General features: G+C 41.8%; 1 protein-coding gene across 7 annotated transcripts in view; it reads right to left on the reverse strand.

Moving 5' to 3' along the window:
• The window catches only part of CTPS2 (CTP synthase 2), a 229871-nt gene that overhangs the window by 107616 nt on the left and 95780 nt on the right, over positions 1–26475 (reverse strand). For 6 of the 7 annotated variants that reach the window (XM_074391693.1, XM_010336699.3, XM_010336700.3 and 3 more), the window contains 3 exons: positions 24867–24922; positions 21766–21862; positions 14399–14543 (listed from right to left, as the gene is read on the reverse strand). In XM_074391693.1, the coding sequence (XP_074247794.1) occupies positions 14399–14543; positions 21766–21862; positions 24867–24922 (298 nt within the window). Of the gene's footprint in view, positions 1–582; positions 12422–14398; positions 14544–21765; positions 21863–24866; positions 24923–26475 lie in introns of those variants that run through there. The other variant, XM_074391695.1, reaches the window with a different exon arrangement.

The raw sequence follows: 26475 nt of genomic DNA on the forward strand, positions 1-26475 counted from the left end.
TCAATGCAATAACATAGCATACTACATTGCCTGGATCTTCACGGTTTTTTTTTGTTTGTTTGTTTGTTTTGTTTTTTTCATTCTTTACTCTTCTCATGACAACTGTTTCCTTTGGCAATGAAGGAGTTCAGGACACACTACCCCAAAATATGGCACCCTAGCATATTGGATATTTGAAGCTGAAGGAATTTGAGACAGCATGTGCAAGAAGTTCTCTCTGACCTTCCTCCTCCGAAGCAGGACATAATACCCAGGAAGAATTTTCTGATCTTCTCTGAAGCAGGTCAAAAGACCCTCAGGTGAGAGGTATCCCGACCCTCATATTCAGAAGAAACCAGCATCCTTATCTCTAAAGCTACAGGATCCCAGGGAAAAATCTGAATAAACAGGCCTTGCTAAGTTTCCCTGGTATATTACCAGGAGATCACACACTTTTTGCTCTATTATAACTTTCCATGACTCTCTACTCTTCATCAGGTCTGTTTTATAAACACTAGGGTTTACCTGTGTTTTTTGAGTCTTCATTTCCTTATGAAAGTTCCCATAATACTTACATTAAATTAATTTGTATGCTTTTCTCTCTCTCTCTCTTTTTTTTTTTTTTAGAAATAGGGCTGGAGTGTGTGTATGGGGGAGGAGGGGATGGTGCCTCACTGTTGCCCAGGCTAGTCTCCAACTCCTGGCCTCAAGGGATCCTCCCACTTCAGCCTTCCAAATAATTTGGATTATAGGCACCTGCTGCTGTACCCAACTCTATGCTTTTTGCTTGTTAATCTGTTTTTTGTTATTAGGGCCTCGGCCATGAACCTAAGATGGGTGGAAGAAAAACCATCTTTTCTCCCCTATAGCAACATGAAAGGACTAGAGAACAGTGAACCCAGCCGCATATCCCTGACTGCATTAGCCAAATGCTGTCATTCTTTTCGGCTGTGGTTTGACTTTTGGCTCTGTGTTTTAAGGACCACAGCACCTCCCTAGATCCAGATCTATGCTTGCCTCTGTGTTTGAGGATCACACTGCCTCCTCATTATGGAGGAACCAGTCATCTATGATCAGCAAATTCCACAGGAGCTTGAACGTGGTGGTCATGAGGACTAAGACATGCATGTTGGCTCAAGACCCAGAAAATACCCTGCAGTGCCATAAACAATGTTAACATACTCTCTACACTGGCTTTGAAATCTTATCTCCTTCAGATCATATTTTTGTTATGATTTACAGGTCAGCAGCATGAAAGTTTTCCCTTCCAACATTCTCATAGGTCCAAGAGTTGGAGAAATAATTTTCACAATTATACAAATTTCAAAATTAGAAATATAGGGAATGCCCTGATTACCTTGAGTCACAGATAGTATTCAAAATAGGACCAATTATTGATATAAATGTCTCCATGTTGGTTTCCCTTAGAACTACACCTTCTCCATGAGATAGCTCTGCAACTGAACTTTCACTCTGAGATGTGGGCTCTGTTTGTGGTTCCTCTTTCTCAGTTCCAAATCAATCAGCACACTGATCCACTCCACTAGAATTCTACTAATCTATGAAGATGACACAAGGAAGTGTTTCATGCCTGACCCATCCCCAGCCTTGGCCAAACTTTTGCTGATGTATAGTGATAAATGTCTGAATTCCCTAACAGATGAAATTCTACCCTTTTATTTTAAGGGAGGTAAGGGAAAAATTGGAGAAACCCTATATTTATAGACTAGAAGAGAAAGATTTTACTCTAAACATACTGAGTGAATATTAATAAATAAACAAAATCATAGACAAGTCTGTATAGACAAAAAGACAATCTGTTTCCTGATTTGCATGCTCACTCCCTTCTCTGACTTTTGAACAAAAGTAGGAGGGGGCGCTAGAATAAGGAGAGGAGAGAGAAGATTCAGAATTTGCAGAAAAGACAACATACGTAAGATAAACATATAAAACAACATATTCTGAAAACCAATCAAGTAGAAAGATACCTCCTAGTTAGACTTGAGTTCAGGGAAATCACTTCTACTGGTACATTGGAATAATTGAAGAATATTTGGGGGAAAAAAATCGACAGCCAAAAAAGTTGATACATCCTATCCATGCACTCTCCCTGCTCAAATGGAGAATCTTTCCAGGTTCTATGCAACATTTTGCGTCACAGAATTAGCCAAGAAAGGGGATTTGGAAGTAGCACTCACTATCTGAGATGAAGTGAAGGTCAAGGACGTTCAAGTGACTTACTTGGCACATAGATCCATCAAGGTGAGGTTAGAATTGCCATTATACTAGCTCAGGCCACAAAGTGGGGTTTAAGCCGTGCCACAGGTGGGGTAGCAGGACCCACTAGGGCATGTCCCCTAACGCAAGTGACAAGGGCCAAAAAGGACTGAGGGCACTTCATTTCCTTGGGTACCAGATCTTACACCCACTTCCTTCTCCATCTCTAAGCCTGGAGAAGAACACGGTGGGCTCATATCTTCCCCGCAACACACACACACTCCTAGTTATACTATTTATAAGCCACATACCTTGGACAAGTCACTAACTCCTGAGAGTCTAGAAAAAGTGGCAATAATACCTCCAAACTCACCAAAATGTTTTGAGTCTAAAGAAACTGTATAAACTTGCTCTGAAAACGATATCAAAATATAAACTGTTGCTATTGATGGAGTTATATATTCATAACTTTTATCTCCTCAAAAAGTCATGGAAACACAAAGAATCAATTAAAACTGCTAACTGTATGATTTTCAGAATTGCTTCCTGTACCAAGTATAATTTCCTACCCACATTAGCAAGTGGGCTTGGGCAGGCCTGTTTCTAACCTAACGGCTCTCATTTCCTAGCCAATAGCTGTCTGCCCCAAGCTCTGCCAACACATCCAAATGGCACAAGCTGAGTCTAACAAAATGAAGCTCAGCTTGAGTTTATTCATCTCCAAGGTTAATGACCGGGTTCACTAATTGTCTTTCATATGTGTTCACAGACTGGGGATAAGACAATAAAATAAACCATGACACTCAAGAACAGAATTATCAAAACAGACGTTACTGCTGAACTTGCTGATTTTAGGATATTCATCTGCCAATAAAAAAACAACTGCTAGAAATAAAATGTGGGTCATCTGAATGCAGATCAACAGCGGCTCTTGCACGTGCAATAAAATGTGAGTGTGCTCTGCTGCATATGTGCTGTGAGCGCTACTCTATGCTGGGTTCATTTCTGTGTTTCACGAGGAACAAACTTAAGTCATAAGCTAGATGTATCTGTGTATATTTTCATTTAATTCATAACATGCAGCTCTATCTTAGGACTAACCTGTCTTTTTAAGTAATCTTTTATACACACAAACACACACACATACACATTTCTCAAAGGGAAGAATGACCAGATATTAGAGTCTTTCATGCTAAATTTTATGAAGCGGCATAAAATACAGACATGTCCCTATGTGTCTTATTATATTTGAAGAGGGGAAATTTTTTATTTATTTATTTTTATGTTTATTTTTTTAGATGGTGTCTTGCTCTGTCACCCAGGCTAGAGTCCAGTGGCACAATCTGGGCTCACTGCAACCTCCATCTCCCAGGTTCAAGCAATTATCCTGCCTCAGCCTCCCAAGTAAGTGAGATTACAGGTGCCGGCCACCACTACCGGCCAATTTTTTGTATTTTTTAGTAGAGACGGAGTTTCTCCATGTTGGCCAGGCTGGTCTCAAACTCCTGACCTCAAGTGACCCTCCCACCTTGGCCCCTTAAGAAGAGGGGAAAATTTTTAAACTACACTGTCCAATACAGTAGCCACAAGCCACAGTGGCTATCTAAATTTAAATCCGTTAAAATGAAATAAAATTTAAAATTCCATTCCTCACTTGCACCTATCATACTGCAAGTGCTCCGTAGCCATGTGCGCCTAGTACCTACCATATATGATAGTACAGATTACAGAACATTTCCATCAGTGCAGAAAGTTCTATTGGATAGTGCTGATCTAAAAACAGATGAATAATGATTTTTAAAAAGCAACCTACAGGCACCATGCAATGGTCCTTGTCATTTCCTTTAAAAAATTTTGAGACAGGGTCTTCCTCTGTCACCCAGGCTGGAATGCCGTGGCATGATCACAGCTTTCTGCAGCCTCAACTCCTGGGTTCAAGTGATCCTCTTACCTCAGCCTCCCGAGTAGCTGGAACTACAGGTGCACTCCACCATGCCCGGCTAATCTTTTGTTTTTATTTTTTGTAGGGATGGGGTCTCACTATGTTGCCCAGGCTGGTCTAGAACTCCTGGAGTGAGGTAATGCTCCCATTGCAGCCTCTCAAAGTGCTAGGATTACAGGTGTGAGCCACCATGCCTGGCCAAAAGTTTTTCTTTAAGGTCTATACCATTAATTAAAATCACAACAAATATCTTTCATGCATGCATGTGCCTCCCAAATCATGGAAACTCTCTATTTAAAAAGGATTTTATGGTACCATTTCTTGCAAGACAAATCAAAATCACCAGCAGCAACACAGAGGAATCACCATACTGACAAGATTTGACCACAATGGTCAACATGTAGTTCTTTTCTTTTATTTTTGAGACAGAGTTTCGCTCTTATTATCCAGACTGGAGTGCAATGGCGCGATCTCAGCTCACCACAACCTCTGCCTTCCAGATTCAAGCGATTCTCCTAACTCAGCCTCCCAGGTAGCTGGGATTACAGGCATAAACCACTCCACCCTACGTTTTTTGTTTGTTTATTTGTTTGTTTGCTTGTTTGAGACACAGTCTCACTCTGTCAACCAGGCTAGAGTGCAGTGGTATGATCTCAGCTGATTGCCTCCTGGGTTCAAGCAATTCTCCTGCATCAGCGACCCAAGTAGCTGGGATTACAGGCATGCACCACCATGCGCAGCTAATATTTGTATTTTTAGTAGAGATAGGGTTTTGCCATGTTGGCCAGTCTGGTCTTGAACTCCTGACCTCAAGCGATCCACCTGCCTTGGCCTCCCAAAGTGCTGAGATTACAGGCGTGACCCACTATGCCCAGCCAACATGTGGCTCTTGACAAGCAAAAGGTTTGTCATAGTGAAGTTTGCTTGTCAAGGACTTCTGGTTCCCAATAAATTCCCAACATAAGAAAACAGATATTCCAAGGTGCTAGGGAAAGGGTATAGCAATGCCTCCTATAGCCCACCTTTACGCTACTCCAAGGCAACTGTTAAACCATTTCTTCTCCATTAACAGAAAGAGGTGGTTGGAATTTAAACATTTTAATGGCATAGTTAGGATTCCCAGCATGCATGAGTTCCTTACAGTACTTTGTATTAAAATCCATTTCATGTGAAACAGCATGTTTTAAAAACAGGTTGTCATGCACACAGTTATCCCCAAAGTGTTATTGCTATACTTACTTCCTTCACAAAGGGCCCCTGAAAGCCATAAAATATAAGAGAAATGAAACAAAAACTTAGTCTGCTTTGAATGAGTTTTGTATTTCATAGTAAACAGTAGAATACCACCCAGGCAGGGTGGTAAAAGCACGATAGTCTGTAGTACTATTAACTCCATTCCTATCTGACACCACACCATCCACACTGCAGTGCACCACGATCTGGTTAAAAGGAGCACCTTTTAACCAACATTTATCCCCCCCACAAGGGAAGGTGTACTCAAATGTGGTTCATTAACAATAATTTACCCCCAAAAAAAAATCTCAAGGTATGGAGTTGAAGTCAAACAATCACAGGGGTAACAGTTTTTTTTTCTTTTAATGTTTAAAAGAACTTTTCAAAAAAAAGCAAAATAGAATCTTTTGTTAATTTCAGTTCACTTTCACTTGAAGTGTAACAAAGCGGGGAAAGTGGCATTTTGACAGCAGTTGAGTTTATAAAGCACCACCTCATCTGTTCCTCACAGTGGCCCTAAGGACAAGAATCAAGAAGTTTAGGAGTGGTGACTTGGGCAGAATTACTCAATAAGTGGCAGACCCAGAAGTCAAATCCATAGCATCCACCCTATTTGTCAATACTGTCCCCATAGAAATAAAATATTTTTCACCATATGGAACAAGAATGGCCCCTGGCAACATCAACCGCGCAACCCAGAAATCAAAAAGCAAAGTGATTCCAAGTTTGAAACAGTGCTGAAAACAGAATGTCAGATTTTCGCAAGGGAAAAGAGTACCTTATTCTCTGAGTCTAAGAGACAGCAGAGCCACATAACATAAGAGAAGCATGCCCGGGAGGGTGAAATGCACCCTCTGTGAACAATGGAGAAGCCACTCTCACCTGTGATTCACCTAACGATTCACCTCCGATTTGCCACCTTGTCACCTCCGATTCACCTCATTCACCTAATGATTCCAGGAACGAGCGTTGTAATAGGATATAGATCCCTATTCCCCTCTCAGTAAGCAGGTCAGAAATGTGTATCAAGAGGCAACAGGCAAAATCCTCTGGAAAGTTCAAGGAACTGCAAGCTGTTCCATATGGACTTGTGTGCATTTTATCCTATAAACCAAGGGAAGCCATTGGGGGTTTTAAGCTCCAACATAATGTGGGGGAGATCATTGTAAGAGCAGAAGATGGTTTGAGAGGAAGTATGGTGGAGGCAGAGAAACCAAGTAGAAGGCTTTGTAGTAGGCAAGTGATACTGGAACTAAGGGAAAATTAATAGCAGCATCATCATAATTCCCATTTAAGTTGCCACCATTGACCAGGCACTATGCTAAGTGCTTTACATTTAGTGTAAAACCTAATCTTCATTTCTGCCATGTCAAGTGGGGACTATTACCATCCCCTTTTTATAAAGAAAGCAATGCACAGAAAAGCGAGGTCACAGACAGCTGGGAAATAAAAAAGCCAGTTTGAACTTGCGTGACTCAGCTAGAGTGCTGACTCCGGGCCACACTCCCTTGCAGCATGGCAGAAAATAGACACGAGAGATGGGGTGAATTCCAACAACAGGAATTGCCAGCACCTGCTGACTATGAGAGATGGGGATAAAGGAGGAAGAATCTGAGCTTCCCCAGGGGAGTCCAGCCAGGTCACACTGTGCGGGTGATGGTACCACTTGCAGGAAGATATTTATCTTGATATTAGTTAATCCTGGCAACCTGGGAGCATCCCCTGGGTACAACCATGAAAGGGAGAAGAAGCTCTAATGCCAGCATTTCCCACGCTGCTGGGACTGTGCGCTTGCAGGTCTGTGCCCTTTCCTGGATGGGAAGGTCTGTAGCTGAAGACCCCTAAAAGAAAGTCTACAGATGCAGGGTAGGGTGTAGCATTGTGGGTACGAATATAAAGAAACTACAAAGTGGTATGTTTGGGCAGTTTTCCAGGAAGTGGGCCCACAGCTTTGATCACAGTCTCAGAAGGTTGTCAGTCACCTCCCAAAATTTAGAGAACAGTTATACTACCTGAGGAGTCCCCAGGTCAGGGAATGCGTTCTTGGTCAAGCACTTGCTTCCCTAGCACGCAGCACAGTGGCTGGGATAGAATAAGCTTTAACATGGGGAGTGTGTTGAGTGAATGCTGAAGTGTACAGCCATTAAAAATGAACTTCATGCAACTTGGAAAAATGCATATGAGGTGTTAAGTTCAAAATACAAGCGTCCGTAAATAAAGAATTTATGGTGATATTCTGAGAACATATGAATAACCTGTTTCTTACAACATTCACCCAGTGACTTTAGTATCCACCAATGATCCTTATTTGAATCCGTTATTACACTGGAGATGACATCTACATTTTTAATTGGCTTTTCTTTTTTCTTTACTTTTGTATTTTCTGAGTAGTATTATGGACTCATGGAATTTCAGATAATGAAATGTGTTATAATCTAATACTGTGATTGTTCTTTTTGATGTTCAAATTGTCCAAATTAAGGCCAGTGGGAGCCCTTTCAAGCTGGCTTCTTTGACCTTTGAAAACTCACATCCCATTCATTTTCAGCTGTTCCTTGCTTTAAATACAGCAATATGTTCCAGGCTCATCTTGTACTTCCCTTGCCCCAGGCCTGGAATCAACCATTTCTTCCAGGAGCAAATTCATTGCAAATTCTTGGTATTTAAAAACCAAAATGGAGAAAAATGTTCTTTGCAAAGGAGATCTCCAGACCGTAACTGTATCACTCTTTCATCTTTTCTGTAGGTTTGCAAGTTTTCAAAATAAAAGTTTGGGGTATGTGTGTTACTATTATTATTACAACCACAGAAAGAATCATATACTGGTATAGGCTCATAGGAAAGATTTGAAAATGACCACAGTAATTATGTTAGGCTGGTGGGTTTGTGAATGCTTTTTTTTTCCCCCTCTCTTTTCCAAATTTTCTGTAATGCTACATGTAGAAGTCAACAGGAAACAAAATCATCCCAGGCTACAAGTGTCAGCATGTTACTTAGCCAGAAAACCCGATATATTGTCACAGAAGAGAGACCAGAGACGGTGGTGAATAAAATGGGTTCCTTCTCACCCTGACTGCTGCCAGGACTGAACAAGTATAGACGGAAGGGCTAAACACAGAGGAGAGAATGGACTTAGAACCTAGGGTCACACAAAGGAAACAGGAAATGTCAAGAACCGGTTCCAGGTGTGTACTTCCTTTAAGGACTCTTATTACAAAGTAGTTTCAGCTTTTGGGTTTGTCTGAAACAGTCAAGCAAATACAGTGAATCACTGAGTACCTTTCCCTCCTGTTGTTTTTGTACCACCCTGCTTCCTGTTTTGCCACAAAAAGATGACTTATCTGCACAAGAGACAGTAATTGCTGGATGGAGACATGGAATCCAAAGTTCCAAAACGAGAATAAAATTCTACCCAAATGACTCAAGATCCTGGTTTTATAATTTAAAATGTTTCCCAAAAAGCTGCATTTCTGTGAACTGCAAACAACCCCATCTAAGTTTTTGCTTTCTGATACACATCAAGCACTGTTCAAGGAGGCGAGTTTTATTCTGATCTGACAAACAAAAACTGGAAGTTGTGCCTAAACTTGCTGTGTAGTGATTGTTCTCAAGAGCCTTGCAGACAGCCACAGAGATACACGTGCCGAAAAACAACCTATGAATGAACTTTAGACTCTGATCCTTCTCTTGTTGCTTAAAAATGGAATTCTAGGCCGCAGGCCAGGCACAGTGGCTCATGCCTGTAATCTCGGCACTTTGAGAAGCCAACGCAGGCAGAATTGCTTGAGCCCAGGAGTTTGAGACCAGCCTGGGCAACATGGGGAGACCCTGCCTCTTAAAAAAAAAATTTTTGGCCAGGCACGGTGGCTCAAGCCTGTAATCCCAGCACTTTGGGAGGCCGAGGTGGATCACAAGGTCGAGAGATCGAGACCAACCTGGTCAACATGGTGAAACCCCGTCTCTACTAAAAATACAAAAAATTAGCTGGATATGGTGGCGCGTGCCTATAATCCCAGCTACTCAGGAGGCTGAGGCAGAAGAATTGCCTGAACCCGGGAGGCGGAGGTTGCGGTGAGCCGAGATCACGCCATTGCACTCCAGCCTGGGTAACAAGAGCGAAACTCCATCTCAAAAAAAAAAAAAAATTTCAGAAAGAGATTAGATGCTCTGTTTCTAGATTTAAACAAACAAACAGAAAACTTGCAATTACAAGCACCTTCATATATTCTCGTGAAATTTATTTCTTATAATTACATGAAGCAGTGTCATTCCTTTACATTATGTGTCAGCAAGGCCATGCAAATTTGTGGTTGCCTTTTATACATAAGACAAATTATGTTTAGACATCACAGGAGAGAGATCAGCAAAGAATTGCAATGATGTATTTAATGGACCACTACTTTCCATTGGATTTATTTATTCTCAAAATGGTTTGTTAGACTCGTGTAAAGAAGAGTTAACAGCAGGCCTGAGGCTGCTATCTTTAGAAGACCCTGCTTGCAGGGTTAGTTCTTGGCTGGTGTCTGGGAACACGGCTTTCAGAATGTGTGCACCATTACTAAACGATAAAGTCCTTTCACTGGGCTTACGCCGTCCATACAAACAATGTGACCTATGGTGAACACCTGCTTTCCCTTTGGCAGTCTGGAATTTTGGTGGTTGCTAGGCAGAAAATGCCTACGTGACCAGCCCCAGAAATATCCCTAAACTCTGAATCTCAAACTGGCTCCTTTGAGCAGAAACATCACATATACATAGTTACATTTTCACTGCTGGAAGGAAGGTGACCTTTATGTGACTTATCACAGGAAAGAGAGAGCATAGGAAATGTGCAAATGAATTTCTCCAAATTCCACTTATCTTTCCCATTACTGATCTTGCTGTGCATGTTTACTTTGCCACTGTAATAAATACTAGCTATAAGTCCGGGCACAGTGGCTCATGCCTATAATCCCAGCACTTTGGGAGGCCGAGGCACATGAACCACCGGTGGTAAGGAGTTCAAGATCAGCCTGGCCAACATGGTGAAACCCCATCTCTATTAAAAATACAAAAATTAGCTGGGCGTGGTGGCAGGCACCTGTAATCCCAGCTACTCAGGAAGCTGAGACACAAAAATCACTTGAACCCAGGAGGGGTAGGTTGCAGTGAGCCGAGTCTATGCCATTGTACTCCAGCCTGGGCAACAAGAGCAAAACTCCATCTCTAAATAAATAAATAAATAAATATTAGCTATAAGTACAGCTATATTCTGATTACTTCCAGCAAATCACCAAAGTGTGGGCGGTCTTAAGGGAACTCCCTAAACAAGATTCTTAGTTTGATTTTGCATGTATTTTTGAATAGCTCATGAAAACCTAAAAAATACTGTCCTGAAGCTATTATGCCCTTGAACTGACCACTACAAGTCTAAAACCAGGTGGAATTGATCTTCCTAACTGCTGCCATTTTGTAGATTATGAAGTAGCTGAGAATTTAGCTCACTAGCTGTAAATCCCAAAATAATATTCTTATTGCAACTTCACAGGCCTTAAAAGATAAATGTTCTCCGCTAGGCAGAATGCAGAGGTTACAGCTCAGGCACACTTGACTCAAAGCCGAGGATTTTTACACTTCATGCTTTGAAGACACTGGGTGTAGACATGCCATACAGTTGAATATCATCAGAGCCAACTTCTGGTAAAGGAAGTCATTATTATAGTGTTTGTATTCCTTGTCACATTTGTTTAGGGTTGATTACAAGCAGTAATCTTGTTTGACAGAAACACATCCCCAACTCAGCTCACATTAGAGCATGGCATCAAAGCAGTCATTTGCTTTTCAAAGCTCACTAATCCCATGGAGCTGGGCAGAGAGGAGCTGAAGTGCAAGGTTCCTCTGGAATCCCGGTATCTGTCACTGGATTAATTCATAGTCACCATCCTTAGTTGGAAAACTCACTGAAATGTGTCAAGAGTAGACTCCCCTCCTACCTGCATTTATTACTTTAATGGGTAATGAACAACCCTGTGTGCAAGGGAGCCAGGGAGACAAAGATAAATAAGATGCTGGCTGGCCTTAAGGAATGCTTCAGTTTGTGGTTGATACACATAGGAATTCCCTCAGTGCCATGGAAGCCTACTAGTCAGCTATAATTCCAATGCCAGCATCAGAATATAGTTAAAAGGTCTTTCCTTCTCTCTGAGATATATTATATCTTGCTCAGAAGTCACTAGCAATCAGTCGCTGTTTTCATAAACTACCAAGAACTTTTTTTTTTTTTTTTTTTTGAGACGGGTCTCGCTCTGTCTCCCAAGCTGGAGTTCATGGAGTGCAGTGGTGCCATCTCAGCTCACTGCAACCTCTGCCTCCTGGGTTCAAGTCATCCTCCTGCCTCAGCCTCCCTAGTAGCTGGGACTACAGGCATGTGCCACCAGGTCTAGCTAATTTTTGTACATTCAGTAGAGACAGGGTTTCACCACGTTGGCCAGGCTGGTCTCGAACTCCTGACCTCAGGTGATCCCGCCCACCTTGGCCTCCCAAAGTGCTGGGATTACAGGCATAAGCCAACACACCCTGCTAGAAGCTTCACCCAGGCACCGCCACCCCCATGTGGGAATTGGCAGGCCATAAAACACAAAGGTAGGCAGTCCACATGAGCCAGATGGGATTTGTATATTAGTCGGTATTTGCAAACAGCTAGATAGTTACAAGTGCATTATTTCTCCCAGCCATCTATCTTGTCCCACTATCACCTTCCTTTCAGTGTGAGAATCTAAAATAATGGGAATTGTAAAATGGCCACAAAGGGTCACAGCGCACATCTGACATGGGACCACACGAGGATGTCCAATTTGTGGCATAAGCCACAGAACACAGGAAGCAGTCTCAGACCACAGGAAGCTCTTCTTCAGATGAAATCTCTTGCAGAACCACGGCACATGAGCCAGATAAAGTGGAGCTGCTCAGCTGAAGCCGGAAAGAGCCCAGAGTCTCCACGGCCTGCTCCTCGCAGCAGCCCAGACTCCAGCTCCGAGGGCACAGTTTGAAAGTCAGTGCACTGGTTCACGACTGAAAGGGGTGAACATTAATTCAGTAAGATGCCCAAAGTGCAAAATACATGAAGCTGTTCCCATATGAACACACAGTGAAAGGAAGTGCTAGAGAGCTGTGAGCGTCTCCTAGCAGGTAATGACGCAAATAAGTAGGCTTGTGTAACAAGCACACACATACACACCATACACAAATCCTGGCAGCCCTCAATGGCAACACTGCAAGGGTTGTTTGCCGGAATGACGGTTGGCCGTGGTAGTCTTCTAAACAACATATATCTGGTTATTACGGCAATAACCCCTACCAAATCTATGATATGCTGGCTGGTTACTTTGGCTTTTGAAGTTATTAGGTACAATATTCTTGAATGAGGAGAAATAAAAATAAACTCTCCTCAAACTAGTATTTAAATGTAATGAAATTTCGGAGAGGTACAGTGGCTCACGCCTGTAATACCAACTGGGAGGCCAAAGCAGGCAGATCACTTGAGGTCAGGAGTTCAAGACCAACTTGGCCAACATAGTGAAACGCTGTCTCTACTAAAAACACAAAAATTAGTCGGGCATGGTGGCGCACACTTGTAGTCCCAGGTGCTTGGGAGGCTGAGGCAGGAGAATCTCTTGAACCCAGGAGGTAGAGGTTGCAGTGAGCCAAGATTGCTCTACTGCACTCCAGTCTGGGCAATAGAGCAAGACCCTATCTCTAAATAAATAAATAAATGTAATAAATTTCCATTAAAAAAAAAAAACTCCTAAGGATTTTTTATTCAAACTTGATTTTTTAAAATCATTGTACAGGCTGGGCACAGTGGCTCATACCTATAATCCCAGCACTTCGGAAGCCAAGGAAGGAGGATTGCTTGAGGTCAAGAATTCAAGACCAGCCTGGACAATATACTGAGATCTTGTCTCTACAAAAATAATAAATTTTAAAAATTAGCCAGGCATGGTGGTGTGTGCCTGTAGTCCTAGCTATTTGGGAGACTGAGGCAGGAGGATTGCTTGAGCCTAGGAGTTCAAGGCTGCAGTGAACTATGATTGTGCCAATGCACTCCAGCCTGGGTGACAGAGCCAGACCCTGTCTCTAAGAAAATAATAAATAAATAACAGTTTGCCTGGAAGAATAGCAAAATACATTAAAAATTTTAATAATGGTGGAAGTAGGATCGATAAGGTCTTGATTTATAATAATGCTATGAAAATGAAAAGGATGGTAAAAGTTCAGGTGTAAGAGATAAAACCATCGACAGAACAAAATAGAAATCCCTGAAACAAAGTCAAATTACTCAACTCATTGGCCAAATCCTAGCCTCACAGATTCCACTGAAAATAAAATCCATATAGATTATAAACTATAAAATCGAAACCATAAAACTGCTAGAGGAAAACACAGGGATTATTATTTACATAATCATTCCATAAGGAAAGATGTTAGGCATGAGACTAAAGGCAGAATCCACAAAAGTAAAATATTTGACTACACACACTTTTTTAAAACATAAAAAAGGACTAAACTCTTTAGGGAGAATAAAAACTACCATTAACAACTTGGAAGGAAGGCAAAATCACCTTGAAAAATATTTGCAGCCTAACAAAGGATTAATAACCTTTATACATAAAGAGCTTACCAAGCAGTAAGGAAAATAATACAATACCAAAATCAAGAAACGATATGAACGAGCTATTCACAAAACAAAGAGCCAATACACATATAAATTATTCATATACATTAATCAAAGAGTCAACAAATGAAAATCTTTTCACTTACAAAATGAAAAAATTTCTAAAATAATATCCAGTGTCATCACGATTTGGAAAGCTGACATATTACTACTGTAGGTGTGATTAAATTATTTTCATGAAGAGGAGAAAATTAAGAGAAAAAAACTGACTCTTCACATAAAAAAATTCTATAATGGCATTGATTTTTGTAAGAAACCCTAAGATGCTAATACAATGCATCTTGTTTTATTGCTAAGATCAGTAAGCTGGTTACCTGGGAGACAGTCTGCAACCCTGTTGCAAGTAGGCATTCAGGTTCCCAGTTGCCGCAAGTAAGAGCCCCAGGTACGGAGGGGAAGGCTTCATCGGCCTAGAAGTAAACTCAGGATGGAACTGGACACCAACAAAATAGGGATGATCTGAAATGAGAACAATCATGATGTGATTAAAGCAGACAAACATGAGAAATGCTTTAAAGGTCTTCTTATCTTTGAACATAAAAGCTCATTAAATGGTAAGATGATTCTTTAACCTGTTATCATTATAGTCAGTTACTTATACTATCCATCCATTCCTGCGTGGAATTCAAATTGTAAAACACATCTTGGAAATTTTATATGTGAAAGGTGTCAGAGTGAGCAAAGTCAAGCAAAAATTTTTGAATGGCAAGAAGAACTCTGCTTTCCCAAAATCTGCCTGCTTTTTGAAGGCACTTTGTAGATTTATGTTGGTTCGATTTCTCTTGGACTTTAGGCCAACCCTGGGTCTTTCTTTCTTTTATGTGGCTTCAGGCCATTTCCTGCAAGGTCTTCTCCTTTCCCCTGGGATAAACCAGCACAATGTCAACCCATTGGGCTATCCTTCGGATTACAACCAGGACAACTGCATTTCTAGTCACAGCTTTAAGTTGGGTGTTAATCATAGCACCATAAAACTGAGCATTTTAGGGACAAAGTGATTCAGAGCAATGATCCATTCATTCAAATATCCTGTCCCTGGCTATGACTCAAACTAAAGATGATAAAATATAATAAGTCTTAGAGGGGGAAGTAAATATAACTTTAAAGCTTTCAATGAGGTACTTTATCAAATGATCCAAAATCTAGTATGGAATTCAAAATCACAATTTCCTATCACTTACCACCAAAGATCCAAAGCTACTACTATAGTAATAGGGAAATTATGATTGAATGCAAACGTCTACTTTCCTAAGGTAATCATTTAAAGCCCTGCTAGAATGGCTGTTATTAAAAAGTCAAAAAACGACAGATGCTGGCAAAGCTGTGGAGAAATGAAAACTCAGTGTTGGTGGGAATGTAAGTTATTTCAGCCACTGTGGAAAGCAGTTTGGAGATTTCTCAGAGAACTTAAACCAGAATTGCCATTCAACTCAGCAATCTCATTACTGGGTATATACCCAAAGGAAAATAAATCACTCTACAAAAAAGACACACTTTATGTTCATGGCAGCAGTATTCACAATAGCAAAGGCATGGAATCAACTAGATGACCATCAGCAGTGGATTGGATAAAGAAAATGTGGTACATATATACCATGGAATAGTATGTAGCCATAAAAATGAAACCATGTCCTTTGCAGCACCATGAATGCAGCTGGAGGCCATTATTCTAAGTGAATTAACATGGGAACAGAAAACCAAATACTGCATGTTCTCACTTACAAATGGGAGCTAAACATCAGGTACTCATAAAGATAGAAACAATAGACACTGGGAACTACCAGAGTGGGGAAGGAGAGGGGAGTGCAAGAGTTGAAAAACTATCTGTTAGGTACTCTGGTCAGTACTTGGGTGATGGGATCCATATCCCAAACCTTAGCATCACACAATATACCCACGTAACAAATCTGCACGTGGGTCAGGCACAGTAACTCACACCTATAATATCAGCAATCTGGGAGGCTAAGGTGGGCAGATTGCTTGAGCCTGGGAGCTCAAGACCAGCTGGGCTAACATGGTGAAACCCTGTCTGTACAAAAAATACAAAAATTAGCTGGGCATGGTGGCATGCACCTGTGGTCCCAGTTACTTGGGAGGCTGAGGTGGGAGAATCACTTCAGCCCAGGAGGTGGAGGTTGCCATGAGCCATGATCATGCTACTGCACTCCAGCCTGGGTGACCGAGTGAGACCCTGTCTCAAAAAAAAAAAAAAAAAAAAAAAAAGGTCTGCACATATACTCCCGCATCCAAAATGAAAGTTGAAATTACATTTTCTAAAAAAGCTCTACTATGGAAAATGGTAGCCACTAGCCACATGTAGCTACTTAAATTCATTAAAATTAATTGAGCATTTGAAACATGTTCAAAGTCACATGTGGCTAGAGGCTACCATATTGGATAGGGCTGACTAGTTCTATCATTGCAGTGAGTTTTTTTTAATTTTTCTTTTTTAACGAATGGCAGGTTTTTACATTGCAGTGAGTTCTATAGGACAGCTCTGATCACAGAAAAATCCAGTGTAGAAATCCTCTACATCTAAGAAGAAACCTCCTTGAATTAGAGGAACATACAGGTAAGAAAGCCTGATAAGGGGAATGCCACCTTCTCCTAGGAATGTATTCACTCAAGAAATGCAGAGAAATCATCCACTTAGAGAAGAAATTAAGCAATGTAGCTTTAAATTTAAGAGACAATAAATCTTACTGAAGAACATCTAGGGACATCTTTGAAAAAAAAAAAAAAGCAGGCAGTAATTGGGCTTTTGTATCACTACAGACAGACTAAGCAATGTAATCATGTAATAGCCAGGGACAGAATATGTGAATGAATGGATCATTGCTCTGAATCACTTTATCCAAAACATCCTCTACACCAATATGAGGGGAAACTATAAGTTTTTATTTTGATGATGTTCTATCAGCCAGATAAAATTTTCTTTGAGATAATGCTTTTGATTGCTTTAAACCAAATTCTGACATTATATAATATTAATCTCAAGCTTTGTTGTTCCTCTCAGAACCCTTCAGGAACAGTGGAGATTCATGGATACGTTTCCAAGGGGTACCTAAGATCAAAATCTTCTGGGGAATTTTCCTTAATAACTGCTTGCAGTCAGCTTTCAAAAACTCCAAGGTTTTACAGCAGGTCTCATTTCCTTTTCAATCCACATGAAATTTGAAAGCCTCAATGGGAGTCTAAATCCTTGCGATGAAAGAAGCTTCTAAGTATTTATTTGATGACAGTAATGAGAACCAGGAGAATTAAAAGTGAATAAGTACTTAAACAAAGTAAACAAATAGTAATTTGCTTAAGAAATTTTCCGCCTTCTCACATGCCAGGAAGATTTAAGAGGCTTCAATACCAACAGCAAGATCCACACTTTAATTCTAAATGATGGACATTTCCATCAGAAAAACTCCTGGAAATGCATACTTACTATTCTAATTCAAAACTCTAAGCATGAATTCATCACCTTAGGTAGAATGTGAAAACAAGCAGAACAATAAAATCCCACAGCAGCGGTGGCAAAAGGAGGTAACCACCTGGGTTTGCTCTTGCCCCACAAGACTAGCTGGATGGCCCTGGGCCTGTCATTTAACCTCTTTGCACTCCGGTCCTCCTCTGTAAAGTGGGAATCGCATCACTTGCTTTGTTAGTTACATAAGGCATGCAAAGTCCCTAGCAACAGGTCTACTGACAAGCATCCAGCAAGTGCACACTAAATGTCCATTGCTTTCCTTCTTTCAGGTCTAGGTAAAATGCTACTCTGTTCAAAGAAGCCTTCTCAGACTTCAATTCTCCCCTCTGCTCAGGACTCTAGAAGTACTTGAACAGATCAGAGACAAAAAGGGAAAGAGACAGAGAAAAGAAGTGATGAATAGTGGCATGAGCTAAGATGGAGAAAGAAGAGGGAGGTTAGAAGATGCGGTAGGTAATCCAGTTTATCTGGAGCCTAAAGCATATAGGCTGGAAGCGTAGGTTCTAGAACATCACACTACCATTTTTTACAGTATCCTGCACACATTTGTACTCAATATACGAGAGTGGTTTATCCAACAAATTAGTGTCACTACACACTGCAGAGTTCTGTCCTTGTTAGGTGGTATAGGAGAAGGGGTGGCTTGGAAGCAGGAAGGAGATTGAGAACAAGTGTGAGCTGGAGTTGGCATGCACTGGGACTAGTGTTTTAGGGAGAGCAATGCAATTGCAACACCAGCTTTCCTTCCAGAGGCAGAATCTGCAGGACTTGACAATTCACTACAAGTTGGGATCTGAAGGAGAAGACGAGCTAATATGTGAAATTTCTAGCCTGATAGTCTAGGAGAATGATTCTCCACCGGGGCAAATGTGCCCCCACCCCAGGACTTTCTTTCTTTCTCTCATTCTCTCTCTCTCTCTCTCTTTTTTTTTTTTTTTGAGATAGGGTCTTGCTCTGTCACCCAGGCTGGAGTGCAGTGGCATGATCATGGCTCAAGAGATCCTCCTACCTCAGCCTCACAAGTAGCTGGGAGCACAGGCACGAGCCACCATGCCCAGCTAAATTTTTAATTTTTTTGTAGAGACAGGGTCTCACCATGTTGCCCAGGCTGGTCTGAAACTCCTGGTCTCAAGTGATCTTCCCACCTTGGCCACCCAAAGCATTGTGATTCAGGTGTTAGCCACTGCACCTGGCCTGCCAGGGGCATTTGATGATGTCTGGAGATATTTTGGGTTGTCACAACGTTGGCCACATTGGAGGAAGAATTGTCTTGGGACACACATAAAATACACTAACACTAATGATAGCTGATGAGCTAAAAAAAAAAATGCAAAAGAATCTAATAATGTTTTAAGAAAGTTTACAAATTTGTGTTGGGTCGCATTCAAAGCCATCCTGGGCTGCATGCAGCCCGTGGGAAGTAGGTTGAACAAGCTTGCTCTACAGTGAACAGGACAGCCTCCACAGCAAAGTATTATACCACTCCAAATGTCAATCAACAGTGGCAAGGCTGAGAAATCCTGGACAGTGAGACTGATGACATCTTAACGGAAACAGTCAGGAGAATGAACTAATCGGGAGGGCATGTAAATTTAGTTTTAAATAAGTTGAGATGGAAGTGGCAAGAGAACATCCAAATAGACAAATAGGTCAAGGAGGCGTGTGAAAATGTTAAATTCAAGTTAGTTAAATGAAGTGTATGCGTGTGGGTCTAGCCCAGGAGTTAGCAAATGTTTCTGTAAAGGGCCAATACTCTGTAAAGGGTAAATATTTCAGGCTTTGTGACCCATAAGGTCTCTTTCTTAACTATTCATCTCTGCCATGGTAGCATAAAAAACAGCCATAGGCCAGATGCAGCTGTTCATGAGATTACATTATGCCTGTAATCTCAGCATTTTGGGATGCCAAGAAGGGAAGATGCCTTAAGCCCAGGTGAGACCAGCTTGAGCAACATGGCAAAACCCTGCTTCAACAAAAAGTTTAAAAATTGGTCAGGCATGATGTCTCACTCCTATAATCCCAGCAATTTGGGAGGCCGAGGTGGGAGGATCACGAGGTCAGGAGTTCAAGACCAGTCTGGCCAACACAGTGAAACCCCATCTCTACTAAAAAAAAAAAAACACAAAAATTAGTCGGGAGGCTGAGGCAGGAAAATTGCTTGAATCCAGGAGGTGGAGGTTGCAGTGAGCTGAGATTGTGCCACTGAACTCCACCTTGGGCAACAGAGTGAGACTTCATTTCAAAAAAAAAAATTTGCCAGGCAGGGTGATGCACACCTGTGGCCCCAGCTACTTGGGAGGCTGAGGTGGGAGGATTGTTTGTGCCCAAGAGGTCAAGACTGCAGTGAGCCATGATCATGTCACTGCACTCCAGCCTGGGTAAAAGAGCTAGACCCTGTCTCAAAGACAATATAAATAAAAAGCAGCCATAGACAAGACGTAAATGAATGAGTGTTGCTGTTGTCAGGGCTCAGAAAACGCTACCCTAAAGCACTTTGAACAGAAGGAGACTAGGAAGACCTCCAAAGCAAGAAGGTCACTCTGATGTTCTCCCGCCTTTCCGCGTGAAAGCTGGCCATAAAGAAATTCTCTGACCTACCTACCTTTCCTGAAAGTAGGTCATAAAACCCTCATTCCAGATGAGTCCTGCTCTAGACCTGGGGGAATGGGATGCTACACAGAGAGGCCAAGAAGAATCTGAGCAGACAGGCCTTTCTGGGTTTCCCGTCAGTCTGTTACTATTAGAATATGCCCTTTTGCCCAATCACATTGCTACATGTCTGTCCACTGTTCAGCGAACCTAAGATAAAAATGAAGTTTTCCCTAGGTCTTTGGGTCTTCCTTCCTGAAAACTTACGTGTCGCATAAAACTCTGATTAAATACATTTGTTATGCTTTTCTCTTGTCAACCTGTCTTGTTATAGGGCTGTTGGTCATGACCCTTACGATGGGTAAGAAGAAGGTCACAGATAACACCTTTCCACCCCTAAACTGTGTTCCACCAAAACTTTATTTATGGACACAAATTTGAATGGCACATAATTTGCACGTCATAGGCAGTCTTCTTTTTAAAGTATTTTTAACCATTAAAAAATGTAAAAAATCATTTTCAGCTCATAAGCTGGCTGTAAACAGCAGGCTGAACATGGTGCACAGGCAATAGTTTGCCAGCCCCTGGGCTAGAACATCAAGACAAAGAGCTGAGACAAGCTGTGACCATGAGCTTACCATGTCCTTGCAAAGATGATTGAGAAGAACACTGCCTTCTGTCTCATCAATAATAAATGTGTAGTTTGTGCCTATCTGCTCACGGGTGTTCCAGCCTAGTTACTAACAACAACTTTGGTGTTCTTCCGATGCCTTTATTTCTGTTCTGTTTGGTCTTAAAAAGAACTCTGGGGACAGTGAGTAGTGTTCAGAAGTTAAATGACTGACCCATGCTTGACCACCCAGCACAGTGGAGAAAGGCAGGAGAGAAGCCAGGTCCCTCATGTAACAGATATCAGCATTAATCACGAACAATGAGGTGGCACTTGGCTATTCTTCCATAAAGGAGGAGAGCAAGCAGGGTACCATTCAACAGTGCCACTCTGCCTTTCCCAGAGCACCTAACCTAGAGGCTGGCACAAACGAGTAGCCTCAGAAAGAGAGGAGTTGGTAAGGAAGCATACTGCTTGCAGAACTGGTAGGCTTAGAATAATACATCATTTTATGGTGGAGTCAGACTAATAGGTCCCAAAATGATTAGGATTAAGCAGTCTGTTTTTTTGAGACCAAGTCTCACTGTTACCCAGGCTGCAGTGCAGTGACACGATCTCTGCTCACTGCAACCTCTGCCTCCTGGATTCAAGCGATTCTCCTGCCTCAACCTCCTGAGTAGCTGGGACTACAGGAACACACCACCATACCTGGCTAATTTTTGTATTTTTAGTAGAGATGGGGTTTCACCATGTTGGCCAGCCCGGGCTTGAACTCCTAACCTCAGGTAATCTGCCTACCTCAGCCTCCCAAAATGTTGGGATTAAAGGCATGGGCCACCATGCCTGGCCAGCAGTCCGTTTTTGTCATGTACTTTGTAATTACATATTTATTTCAAAGGAAAGAAGAAAAGAAAGAATGCAAACAAACTGGGTCTCAAATTAATCTGTTGTCAACCAAAAGGCAGGTTACCAGGAAGCTTTTCAAAAATGAAGAGCCTACTTACTTGCCAGTTCAATGATTTCCATCCTCTCTCCATCAACATCCTGACCTACAAATTTTAAGTCATTCTCCTCAAATTCGTTGATCATGTTAGGGTTTACCTGCAAAACAAGAAATTAAGTGTTTTGGGGCCACAGAGCAATACCAGCTCCCATACCTGGTCCTTCATCAGTTGGGTGGGTTTCCTGTTTCAGTGATCCTCTAACTAGTAGTTAATGTCAATATTCAATGCTCAAAGTCAATTTTAAACTTATGATGAACCTGAGATATAAAATGTAACCACAGCACCTAAATCTGGCAGGCCCACCCTCTATAATCTCCCCAAAGATGAGATTCAAAAAGTAGACGTCTGACCCAGATATTCTGACTTGGGAACTTTGAGACTAGTTATTTATAGCCATTTCTATGTTCGCTTCTTCCCTTGAGTTATGTGTACTTACCTATCTCTCCCCAAACCACAAATTTGCTTGAGGATTAAAACTATCTTATTTCCATTGTGACTAACCCCAGTGCTTTTAAAAGCTCTAAAGAGACGATTGGAGCAAGTTTTCTACTACAATGTCATAATAGATGGCAACTTGACGACCTGGCTTGTGGCCCCTTCTGGCTCTCATCTCATCTTAGCCCTGTCCCAAACTTAAGGCCTTAAGGCTTCCTTTTCAGCCTCTCCTTCAGTTAAATTGCTTCCCTGTCTAAAATTAAGGTGGGGTCTCACCTATTCTTTGCAATCTTAACCTCAGAGCTTTTATTCTACATTTTAATTATACCAGTTATCATAATTTGTAATGATTTTTCCTTCCTCAACAGCTCTAAGACATAATTCACATACCATACAATTCACCTATTTAAAATACACAAATGATTTTTTGTATATTCAGATGTGTGCAACCATTACCACAATCAACTGAAAAACAAACCCTCTATCCTTTAACCTCCTCCCTCAACCCCCGCCCCCGCCATCACCCTGACCTTATCTCTTGGCAATCACTAATCTATATCCCACATCTATAGATCTGTCTATTCTGGTCATTTTATATTAATAGAATCATGCAATAGGTGGGCTTATGTGTCTGGCTTCTTTCATGCAGCATGATGTTTTCAAGGTTTATCTATGTTGTAGCATAAATCAGTACTTCATTTCCTTCTATGGCTGAATAATACTCCATTGTATGACTAGAGCACACGTTGCTTATCTATTCTCCAGTTAGTAGACATCTTAGTTGTTTCTGATTTTTTGGCCATTATGGATATTGCTGCTATGATCATTCAGGTACAAGTTTTTGTGTGGACATACATTTTCATTTCTCTTGGGTATATATCTAGGAGAGGAACTGCTGGGTCATATGGTAATTATTATGTCTAACTTTTTGAGATACTTCCATACGGTTTTCCAAAGGGGCTGCAATGTATTCCATTCCAACCAGCAGTGCATGAAGGTTCCAGTTACCCCACATCCTCTCCATCACTTGTTATTATTATCTGTGCTTGATTATAGCCAGCTTAGTGGGTGTGAAGTGGAATCTCTTTGTGGTTTGAATATGTATTTCCCTGATGACAAATGATTGTTGAGCATCTTTTCAGGTGCTTATTAGCTATGTGTATATCTTCTTTGAAGAAATATCTATATCATTTGCCATTATTTGTTATTGAGTTATAAGAGCTCTTCATATATTTTAGATACAAGTCGCTTATCCAATACATTATTTAATCTGTAATTATTATGTTATCTTATTTTTTGTCCTCACCATTGGAATATAAGCTCCCTAACAAGAAAGGAGACCGTGTCTGTCTTTTCCCTTTCCATCTCCAATGCATACCAGATGCAAAATAGGTGTGAATGAATGAATGGCTACACTGTCCTGTACATAGCAGTTCTTGCACCTTGTCATTACCACTGAGGCAAAGCAGCTCAATAATTTTTATCCCACCAGTTAGGGCCATTCCCAGTGGAAATAAGACCGAAAATGGCCTATACCTAGCAAATTATGTTCCTTGGTCACAGTGACACTGTCCATTACCTATTCAGCATTGATTCCTATGAGTCCTCCTTCAAAACAGAGCCCTAGGCTTGTCCTGATATCCACTCCACCCCTATATGAGCCAGGAAACTCCATCTCTCCCATTCCAGAAACGGGTTCTAACTGGTCTAAGCCAAACATAATAAACACATCCCTCTTGAAAGATGAACATTTCAGAAACCCAGGTTTAAGCCCACTGATGTTCAGCATTGCCCTGAAAAATGGCTACTAGTTCACAGGTGGGCAGGTAACTTAAGTTGATTTCCCTATTTGGGAGAGACACCTGTTGCCCCAGATGCTGCTGGCAGCCACCTGGGAACTGTGAGGGAGACCAGCTAAAGGACAAAGCGGACACATAAACAAGCGTAGGGCTGAGATAACCACAGAGACAAAAGGAGCCCTGGTTGTACCATGCCTGGAGCCAGCCCAGCCTCTGGACTACCTGGTGCCTGAGACAACAAAGTTCCTTAATGTTTAGGCTGGTTTGAGTGATAACAAGCAGGGATTTTTGTTCTTCATGGTAAAATGCACCATAATTGACACACTCATTAATCCTGACATATATGAACTACATTTCTGGAAACCTATGCTTCTCATGTGGCAACCTCAACAATTAACTCATTTTAGTCACGTGACACTAAGCCTCAAGCTCCATGTAAATTTCCAAAGAGGTTCTCAAACCAGGATCCACCTTGTGATGCCCAGGGATGCACCCCCAACCCAAAAGGCACCTGGTTCCATCTCAGAAGATTAAAGTCCTCTTTTCACCAAACCTGGCAAAATACAGGGTAAGGGCTAAGGATAAGAAATGATGACCTTATCATGATCTAGAAGATGGCAGTTAAAGGACATTGATAAGCCCCGTGTGCAGGTACATAAAGATTTTGCCTTTGGAAAGCCAAAAAGATGAGAGTCTCCCCATCTCCGCCCACCTCCTCCGGAAGTGGGAGATTGTGGGAAATTTGGCCCTTTCTGAGCCTGTGAATACCACCAGGCTAGACACCTTTCCCAGAGATTCAGCTTATAATCGCTGGGTTCCTCACACTAAGCATCCATATTCCCCAGTAGTTCAGCATGAAAGCCGTACCTCATACCGATGTCTGTGTCTCTCTTCTATAAAAGGAACACCACCATAAAGTTTCCCTGTAAAGATACAAGAGTGAGATTAATATTAGAGTAAGCATTTTTGCAAGCACATCCATGACACTTTGTGGACCAAGGTGCTTGGATCGCTATCTGTCTATTAGAGGCCTAAAAACAAAACTAATAGACTCCACATAGTCATCTAGATTTTCTTCTTTTCTAGTAGAGGATGGAGATAGCTTCTTTGAAACCCTGAAGCAATTCTCAAGTAAGCCATCACCATGACATAAAAGGACGCCAGATGCTACACAAGTCCACCACGGAATCCAGCAAATCTACCCTCCTTATATACGTCTGCCTGTGGGACCAAGAGATGGTTATGTCTGCACCATCGCTCAGTGCAGATTTGTAACAAGGCTCATTTACAAAGGAAGAAAACAAAACTGGGGGCAGGGAAGGGACTTGCCCAAAGCCCTGCCCTGCTGGGCAGCAGAGCCAGTTCTTGAGCCCAACCTCCTCACAGCTGGCCCAATGCTTGCTCCACTCCACCAGCCACCTCCAGATTTTCCATAGTACTGACCACATTCGAAATGTACCCCACCTTAAAAATGTACCTGTCTTATGATCCTACAATTTGACTTCTCAGAATTTATACCAGAAGATAGAAATGAGGACAAAGATTTAACCACAAAGATGTGTACTGCTGCTTTATTTAATAGCAAACAATTGGAAGCAAGCTGGGCATCAAGAATAGAAGAATTGGTGGATTAAATGATAGCACATCTATGCCAATGGCTCTTAACCAGGAGTGTGGGGCTAAGAATCATCTGGGGAGCTGCCTAAACATGGCTATGTAGCTGAGGCACTGCAGCTAAGTGCAGAACCCTGGACATGACCAATGTGACGATGGGCACGGTGATCAGAGAGCTGCCTAGTGACTGCAGTGTCAGGTGAATAGGAGTCAGATTCATCACCAAACACCTCTCAAGAATGCCCCATTGGCCAGGTGCAGTGGCTCAAGCCTGTAATCCCAGCACTTTGGGAGGCCGAGGTGGGTGGATCACGAGGTCAAGAGATCAAGACCATCCTGGTCAACAAGGTGAAACCCCGTCTCTACTAAAAATACAAAAAATTAGCTGGGCATGGTGGCGCATGCCTGTGATCCCAGCTACTCAGGAGGCTGAGGCAGGAGAATTGCCTGAACCCGGGAGGCAGAGGTTTGCGGTGAGCCGAGATCGCACCATTGCACTCCAGCCTGGGTAACAAGAGCGAAACTCCGCCTCAAAAAAAAAAAAAAAAAAAAAAAAAAAAAAAAAGAATGCCCCATTGGAGCATGTGGAGAAGCAGGATGGTCCAGGGACCAAGTGGGTTCCAGCACTGGAGCAATCTGAGCAGGCCAGAAACTCTTCCTACAGCACCAGCCCTCAAAATGCAGACCCCAGATACACAGCCAAGGGATAAGAAGGTATGAGCGCTGGAAATCATCCTCAAACTCCAACAGAATCGGGAATCATGCTCAGTTCAACAGGCAGGGAATTATCAGACTCTCAAAGACATCATGAGGCTGGAACAGGATGTTTCAACCAAGAAAAACCAAATAAATGCTTCTTTGC

The sequence above is a fragment of the Saimiri boliviensis genome, chromosome X (genome assembly GCF_048565385.1).
Source record: "Saimiri boliviensis isolate mSaiBol1 chromosome X, mSaiBol1.pri, whole genome shotgun sequence".
NCBI classification, from domain to species: domain Eukaryota; kingdom Metazoa; phylum Chordata; class Mammalia; order Primates; family Cebidae; genus Saimiri; species Saimiri boliviensis.